General features: G+C 42.7%; 1 protein-coding gene across 1 annotated transcript in view; it reads left to right on the top strand.

Annotated features, from left to right (window-relative positions):
- HEATR3 (HEAT repeat containing 3) overlaps positions 1 to 8772 on the top strand; it is a 54481-nt gene that overhangs the window by 20636 nt on the left and 25073 nt on the right. The window contains exons 8-12 of the mRNA XM_011946631.1: positions 2568 to 2658; positions 2766 to 2923; positions 3206 to 3288; positions 4839 to 4995; positions 7566 to 7677. Coding sequence (XP_011802021.1) covers positions 2568 to 2658; positions 2766 to 2923; positions 3206 to 3288; positions 4839 to 4995; positions 7566 to 7677 — 601 coding nt within the window. The remainder of the gene's footprint in view (positions 1 to 2567; positions 2659 to 2765; positions 2924 to 3205; positions 3289 to 4838; positions 4996 to 7565; positions 7678 to 8772) is intronic.

The following is an 8772-nucleotide window of genomic DNA, read 5'->3' as shown; positions in this document are numbered from 1 at the left end:
GGAGGCGGAGCTTGCAGTGAGCTGAGATCCGGCCACTGCACTCCAGCCCGGGCGACAGAGACAGAGCAAGACTCCGTCTCAAAAATAAATAAATAAATAAAGTCTTCCTTAAGATTGTAGTGATGGGCGGTGGTGGGGTGGCGGGGTAGAGGAGAAAATAAAGAAGAAAAGGAAAATAAAATGTTCTTAACTGACTAGACTGGATGATTGACATGCTAGTTGGTCAGCCAGCCGGTGTTTAAGTGCCAGTAGGGTGCCAGGAACACAAGTTATATTCAGCTGTGGTCTTCCACGCTATCCAGTGTCTTCTGCAGCACTCCTTCAGAATCAAAACTGCATCATTTAACTTAAGAAGGTATAACCACAGAGATACAAAGGAAGAGCAGTTTAACCCATTTGTTTGTGGGGGCACATGCAAAAGTAAAGTACTCTCTGCTTAGCTTCCACAGTTACCAATTTTCAAATTCTCTTCTGTTTGATTTCATCTAGTTCCCCTCACACTGTCTTTTCTCTCTACTGATTATTTTGAAGCAAATCTCAGATGTCATAACATTTCATCTAAATTGGTTCTTTATGTCAGCTCAATAGCAGTGAGAAGCAGAGAAAAGTTCTGAGCAAGAGAGTTACATAAAGAGGTGGAGTTTAATTTCAGAGTTCCTTTTAAGCCACATCTGCTGCTGGGCATGGTGGCTCACGCTTATAATCCCAGCACTTGGGGAGGCCGAGGTGGGTGGATCACTTGAGGCCAGGAGTTCAAGACCTGCCTGGCCAATATGGTGAAACCCTGTCTCTACTAAAAATGCAAAAAATTAGCCGAGCATGGTGGTGCATACCTGTAGTCCCAGCTACTCAAGAGGCTGGGGCATGGCTTGAACCCAGGGGGGAGATTGCAGTGAGCCAAGATCATGCCACTGCACTCCAGCCTGGGTGACAGAGCAAGACTCTTGTCTCCAAAAAAAAAAAAAAAAAAAAAAAAGAATAATAAAAAAGAATAAGCCAGATCTTCATATATTTTAAGTGGATGACAGCCCAGCAGCAACATGTCTTGTTTAGCTTTGAATCTCCTCTAATAAATGTATATTTAGTTGAATTAGCACACACACAAAGCAAATAGAAATGATTTTTATATACATTCTTGATGCCAATAAGTAGAATTCAAATTTAGGGATCCCTGAGCTACATCTATTAAATTAGCAATTTGCTTTTCTTTTTTTTTTTTTTTAAATAATATGATTAAAAGTTACAGTTAAATTGTTGCACAAAGAAGTCACTGGGGCTGGACATGGTGGTCACGCCTATAATCTCAACACTTTGGGAGGCTGAGGTGGGAGGATTACTTGAAGTCAGGATTTCAAGATCATCCTGGGCAATATACTGAGACCCCATCTCTCAAAAAAAAAAAAAAAAAAAAGCAGGTAAATTTATTTATTTATTTATTTATTTATTTTGAGATGGAGTGTCACTGTCGCCCAGGCTGGAGTGCAGTGGTACAATCTCGGCTCGCTGCAACCTCTGCCTCCTAGGTTCAAGGGATTATCCTGCCTTAGCCTCCCAAGTAGGTGGGATTACAGGCATGCGCCACCATGCCTGGCTAAGACCTTGTCTCTATGAAAAAGTAAAAAAATTAGCCATTCATGGTGGCGTGCACCTGTAGTCCTAGCTACTCAGAGGCTGCAGCAAGAGAATTGCTTGAGCGCAGGAATTTGAGGTTGCAGTGAGCTATGAACGTGCCACTGCACTCTAGCCTAGGCAACAGAGTGAGACTCTGTCTCTAAGCAGGGGGAAAAAAAACAGTTGAAAACTAAAGTTGGGAAATATTCAAATGGTAAAATATACATTATTTTTAGCCCATGTACTGTTTTGGAATATCAGTGTGGTTATTTCACTTTTCATAGACAATTTGAGAATAAAGGTTATATAAATTTATATTACCCATTTTAGAAATGTTAGCTGATAATGTTAAGTTTAAGTTGGCGTTATATATTTTCAGGAAAAAAAAAAAACCTTCCTGCTTTCTTTAGTCTTAGAGAAATGCTTTATTATAGTCTTTAAAGAAAGGCAGGAAGCAAGTCCGTCTGCTCCATAGCAAGTTCTACAGGTCATATAAGGGCTCCTTAGTAGTGTTTGTTAACGCAGCCATTCCAAGAAAGACATCTAAGCTGAGCATCTAAAAGCAGGTTTGTTTATAAGTGCCTGGTGTCTGAAATGAACTCTTGTTTAAATCTTAGTATGCCCAGCTACTTCTTGACACAGTAGATTATGTTTCAGGGTGAATTCTGTTCAGAATTCCTGGATATTTGTCTGTTCTCTCCAGCTAACTATGCGACACTTGGGGAATAGCCATGCAGATGGATGGGAACCCAGTTAATGGGGGCATGCTCCACTGTACCAAGAGGAATTATAATGCTCGTTTGTACTTTTGGCACTTTTCTTTTACCTACCCCATTCTCCATGTGCTCTATTCCAAGTACAAAAATCTAGTAGGCTTTCACTAAGGAAATTCCCCAAAAACATTTTCCCAACCATTGAGAGTTGGTCGTTTACTTTTTTTTCTTTTTTTTTTAAAGCCCACTGACAAGGAGCTGAGAGAGACTATAGCATTGCTGACAGCTCAACAGACTGCTCTGGAAATTATCGTCAACATGTGCTGCAATGAAGGTTTGTTAACAGTTTACATTTAGACATTTTCCCCCTGGGCCAAGAGGGAAACTCCCGTGGAGATTTTCTTAACTATTCCAGTTCTGCGTGGTTTGCCCGCTTCCCAGATCCCTCTGATGACGAATGGGAAGAACTTTCTAGCAGTGATGAAAGTGATGCATTTATGGAGAATTCCTTCAGTGAGTGCGGGGGACAGCTGTTCTCTCCCCTCTGCCTCTCCCATGAGGTTCACACTGCTCTCACCAACTACCTCATCCCAAAGAAGGTAATAATCTGTTTTCATTCTAGGCTTACTGTGGAGCGTGGGAAAGGCTTAAGCAAGGTATTCATTCTGTGTACAAAAGAAGCAAGCTCACACTTTCAGGTTGTAGATGGTGGTAAGATCTGAGACAAAGCTGAGCTAACAGTACTGGAAATAGGCGAAAAGGTCATTCTATATGAAGCCCTAACCATTTCACTTAGAAGTAATATTTTGGAATTATATAAGGGAATCATGTGTTAAATGACTACTCTTTAACTTTTGCTTTACTGCCTCTTTTAAATCTAGATTTTTGAGAAAACTGCCTTTCCAAACAGCATTGCAGTTGACCTATGTTCTAGGAACCCTACTTGGAAACCTTTAATTAGAAAGTAAGAACTTTTCTACTTTCAAAAACATTTGTCATTATTTTATTTTATGAAATGATGGGCCATTAAATAGAAGGTGCTGACTCCCCCTCAGACCCAGAAGTTTTGTTCCTGGGTATATATACCAGAAAAATAGTGCCCACGTGCCCTAGAATACATGTTCATAGCAGTGTATGTCACAGTTGCCCCAACCCGTAAACAAACTTGTTGTCCATCAGAGTTAGAATGGTAAATATATTTTGACAAAATCACTAAGTGCAATACATGCAGCAGTAAAAGGGATCTGAATTAGAACTGCTCACAACTTGGATGGAGCTTACATTGTTGAACCAAAAAAGCAAGACATAAAAGAATATGCACACTGTGATTCAGTTTTTACAAAGTTGAGAAACAGGCAACATTGAACTATTTTGTTCAGGGATGCATACCTTGGTGATAAGCCTATTAAAAAAAAAAAAAAGGCAAGGAAATGTTTACCATAAAAGTCTGTATGGTGGTTACCTGTAGGTGTCAGGGAGGTGGGATGTTATAAGGAAGAGATACAGGGGCTTTCAGGGTCTGGCAGTGTTTCTTTCTTTCCCAGGTGCATGGGTGTTGGCTTCATAGACTATTTATTAAACTCTCTATATATGTTGTGTACTTAACCATATATATGTCACATTTCACAATTAAAAATAATTTTAGGCTGGCGTGGTGGCTCACACCTATAATCCCAGGACTCTGGGAGGCCGAGGTGGGGGATCACTTGAGGCCAGGAGTTTGAAACCAGCCTGCGCAGCATAGCAAGACCCCATCTCTACAAAGAAAAAAAAACATTACAAAAACTAGCCTGGCATAGTGGCACTCAGCCATAGTCCTAGCCACTCAGGAGGCTGAAGTGGGAGGATTGCTTGAACTCAGCAGTCCAAGGCTGTCTTGAGCTATGATGGTGACACTGTACTCTAGCCTGGGAAACAGAATGAGAATTCTTCCCATCTGAAGAAAATTATAATTTTAAGGATGCTACCCTACAGAGAAATTTTTCTAAAACAGATTCCTCATGACTCATTAATGAGTTGTGTATCAGAGGGTGTGAATACTCAAGCAGTTTGATTTGGCAGATTAACAGTTACTTTACAATTCTAGCACTTGTCCAGGCAGGAGGATTGTTTGAGGCCAAGAGTTCCAGACCAGCCTGGGCAACATAGCAAGACCCCTATCTACAAAAAATAAAAAACTTAGCCAGGTGTGGTTGCGTGCACATGTAATCCTGCTCCTTAGGAGGCTGAGGCAGGAGGATCACTTGTGCTCAGGAGGTTGAGGCTGCAGCGAGCTGTGATCACACCACTGCACTCCAGCCTGGGCAATAGAGCAAGACCCTATCTGAAAAATGATAATACATTTTAGAAAACACAAAAAATAGTTCACCTTGTGATTCTTTGCTAACTGCCATAGATACCCTTGTATTTATAGATATTTCCAGTCAGAACCTGAAGCTTAGACTAAAAGTTAATACTGAATTCTGATAGGCAACTTCTGGAGAAACAGGCAGCATTGTTTCACTTCCTTTCCAGAATGAACACTATTCAGTGCAGAGCCCTCTTCTGTCTCCAGAGTCTTGTGTCCCTCCTGGATGTGGAGCACCTGGGAGGAGCCACAGCCCTTCAGACGCTTGCACAGCATCTGTCACAGCTGCTTTTTTCTCAACCAGGTAAATATTTAGGCTTTATTGTGAAAGACTATGCAGATGGAACAGAATTTTGAAGGGGCAGGAACTTAGATTTTGTAAATGTATATTGTTTGTCATCCAATCTGCAGAAACCTTTCCCAGACACAGGAATCACATATTTATAGTTACCCGAGGGTACAGAGTCAAAACGAGGTATGCAAGCAGCTCCTGGGCTTATAGTTTTCTTTTTTATTAAAATTGTTTGCATCCAGTTTTATCAGGCCAATCAAGACTGAATCATAAATATCATAAAGGCCTCATTAAGGTATTTGGGTAATTCTTGGCCAGGCATGGTGGCTCATGCCTGTAGTCCCAGCACTTTGGGAGGCTGAGGCGGGAGGATCACCTGAGGTCAGGAGTTGGAGACCAGCCTGGCCAACATGATGAAACCCCTCTACTAAAATACAAAAATTTAGCTGGGCGTAGTGGCGGATGCCTGTAATCCCAGCTACTCGGGAGGCTGAGGCGGGAGAATGGCTTGAACCCAGGAGGCGGGGATTACAGTGATCTGAGGTCGTGCCACTGCACTCCAGCCTGGGCAACAAAAGCAAAACTCCATCTCCAAATAATAATAATAATAATTGGGTAATTTTCTATTATTTTCTTCCCAGTTATAAGCATTTAAATTTGATTATGTATGTAGTACAGAATTCAAAAGTTTATTAGAGGACAGAAACTGGAAGCCTCCCTCCTTTCTTCCACACCCAGTTCCTCTCTCAGAGTCAAGTTACAGTTACACCAGTTACTTGTGTATCCTTCCAGAGAGATTCTCCATATGTAAGAGAGCATGTGTATGTGGGCATGCATGCGTGTGTGTAAGGCAAATGGTAGAATACCGTCCACACAATTCTACACCTTGCCATCATCCAATATGTATCTTTCTTCAAATACATTTGCATGATAGGAGCTGAATCTCTAAGTTACAGGTCTCTGATATGGATTAATTTCATATGCACACAGAGATCTATAGAGATACAGGAGTTAAATATTCTTTTAAATGACCTAGCTGTAGGTTTCACTTGGAGGAAAAAAAAAAAAAATAGCTGTACAAAGTCCAATGCATATTCTTCTAACAGATTTTCAGAGTTCCTCATAGTAAAATCTTACTTAACTTGACTACATTAAACTATAGGAGCTCAAACCAAACAAACAAAAACAATAGAGACTGAGAGAGAAGAACAAATGGTGTTTTCTTTTTTTTTTTGAGACGGAGTCTTGCTCTGTCGCCCAGGCTGGCGGGCAGTGGCCGGATCTCAGCTCACTGCAAGCTCCGCCTCCTGGGTTCATGCCATTCTCCTGCCTCAGCCTCCCGAGTGGCTGGGACTATAGGGCCCGCCACCTCGCCTGGCTAGTTTTTGTTTTTGTATTTTTTTAGTAGAGACAGGGTTTCACCGTGTTAGCCAGGATGGTCTCGATCTCCTGACCACGTGATCCTCCCATCTCGGCCTCCCAAAGTGCTGGGATTACAGGCTTGAGCCACCGCGCCCGGCCACAAGTGGTGTTTTCTATACTAAAGGAAAACTCTCCACGTTACTCCACCCAGCATCCATTGCTGGAGCGAGGGTAGCCTGGGAGGTGGGAATCTGCCCCTCTCTCTCAGCTGCTGAGGTTCCAGGTGTCTTTCAGGACTTTTGGGGGGTAAACGTGAAGATATTTGCTTTCTATGCCGACTTAAGGGTAAATGTGAAGATATTTGCTTTCTACGCTGACAAATAAGATAATTCCATTGTGTTACATGCAGTGTATTGTTCATATATTTTATCCTCCTTTTTAGACACAACATTAAGTCCAAGAACTGAACTCTTAAAAGATCAGGCCAGGCGCGGTGGCTCAGGCCTCTAATCCCAGCACTTTGGGAGGCCAAGGCGGGTGGATCACCTGAGGTCGGGAGTTCAAGACTAGCCTGGCCAACATGGCGAAACCCCGTCTCTACTAAAAATACAAAAATTAGCCGGGCGTGGTGGCAGGCGCCTGTAATCCCAGCCACTCAGGAGGCTGAGGTAAGAGAATTGCTTGAACCCTAAAGGCGGAGGTTGCGGTGAGCCAAGATTGCGCCATTGCACTCCAGCCTGGGCAACAAGAGTGAAACTCTGTTTCAAAAAAAAAAAAAGATCAAAAGAGAGTCACTTTTTCCTAATAGAAGTTTTTGTGTCAACATCCATTCAAATGTTGGTCCCCAGTTCTTTAGACATGTTTTACATTCCATCAAGTTCCTAAGAGGTGCTGTGTGTTTAATGGTACATGTTTTTCAAGTTCTAAATTAATCTTTAAAAATTAAGTAATTAAATGTTCAGAAACCCATATATGGTTACTGAGCTGTCTCTGCCACCCTTTCAACATTGATTAGTTAACAGGTGTAGCTTTCAAGTACTCCCTGGCTGTGCATTCATTGGCTGGAATGATCCCATGAAAGCTGTGTCCAGCCATGCCCAGGACAGGATATAGTCAGGATATGGGCAGTGCTAGTCCCATTCCCATTCCAAGGCAGGACGGGACAAGCACTGGAGTACAGAGGCAGCTCGTCAGTGAGAGCAGACCAGATGATGGCTGTAGCTTTGTATGTGTCTCCCAGCCTCCTTCTAAACCTGGAAGAGATCTGGATGATAAACGGGGAGGGAACTTTCCCCCACTTTTGCAAGCATTCTGGCTCCCATCAGCCCAGCAAGATGTCCTGTGGGGTGGGAGTGAGAGGGCTGCTGTTGCTCATGCCCACTCCCACCAATTCCCCTGGGTAGAGGCAAGGGGCAGACCCAGGCAGGGAGACCACAGCCAGAGTCCCAGGTGAGCAGGACCCCAAGTCTCTCACTGCTTCCAAGCTCTGCCTAAGCTCTAGGTAACCCTGGCAGCCCTACATGCTGCCATCCCTCAGCTGTGGGCCATTTCTCAGTGAGAGTCTGGTCCAGGTATCCCAGGTCCCATCCCCAGGCAGCATGCAAAGTTTATTTCACTTGACACAAACTCCCTGTGTGCCTGTGCTATAATGAAAGCACTTAGGTATGTTTCTCCTGGTTCTGCTGGTTATTTGTGGTCACTGAGGCCAGCACATTTATTAACTGCAAAGATCACAGGAAAACCATCCCAAGCTGAGTCCTGGAGAAATAATGGAACGTTTCTGAATTGTGGGAAAATATAACTGAGCACTTTGATTTTAAATAAATTCCCATTTCTTGTCTATTCTTGACATCATCTTTTTTTTTAAGGTTCAGGAATGTGACATGCTGCTAGGTTAAGAATGCTTTTATGTATCCGGAGGGCCATGATGTTATTTATGTAGAAATCACCTACCACACAATACTGTCAACAACAGTAATTTTGAAAATGTATTCACCTAACGACGTGGGCTCAGTTACTTCCAGGGATTGGTAGTCTGAATTGGCCTTGCCTGTGTAATGGGTTTGGATGGTTACTGCTGGGGGAAGAGGGCCATTACAATACCTCTGGGCTATCCAGCTTGCTTGGGGCCCATACTCATATCCCATCTATGGCCTTCGTATCACCTGACACTGGCATTCGCAGAAATGGAGAATCAAAATGACTCGAAAAGTAGTATCATTGTTATTTATTTTGGAGTAACAGAATATTTTCTTATCAGAATGAATTTGATAAAGGATAATTGCTTGTAGTTGGAGGTGATTTTTTTTTTTTTCCATTTGAGACAGAGTCTCATTCTGTTACCCAGGCTGGAGTACAGTGGCGCAATTTTAGCTCACTGCAATTTCTGCCCCCCAAGTTCAAGCAATTCTTCTACCTCAGCTTCCCGAGTAGCTGGGATTACAGGC

This window comes from Colobus angolensis, unplaced genomic scaffold (genome assembly GCF_000951035.1).
Source record: "Colobus angolensis palliatus isolate OR3802 unplaced genomic scaffold, Cang.pa_1.0 Scaffold251, whole genome shotgun sequence".
Classification (NCBI taxonomy): Eukaryota; Metazoa; Chordata; class Mammalia; order Primates; family Cercopithecidae; genus Colobus; species Colobus angolensis.
This window is presented reverse-complemented; position numbering and strand designations above follow the sequence as displayed.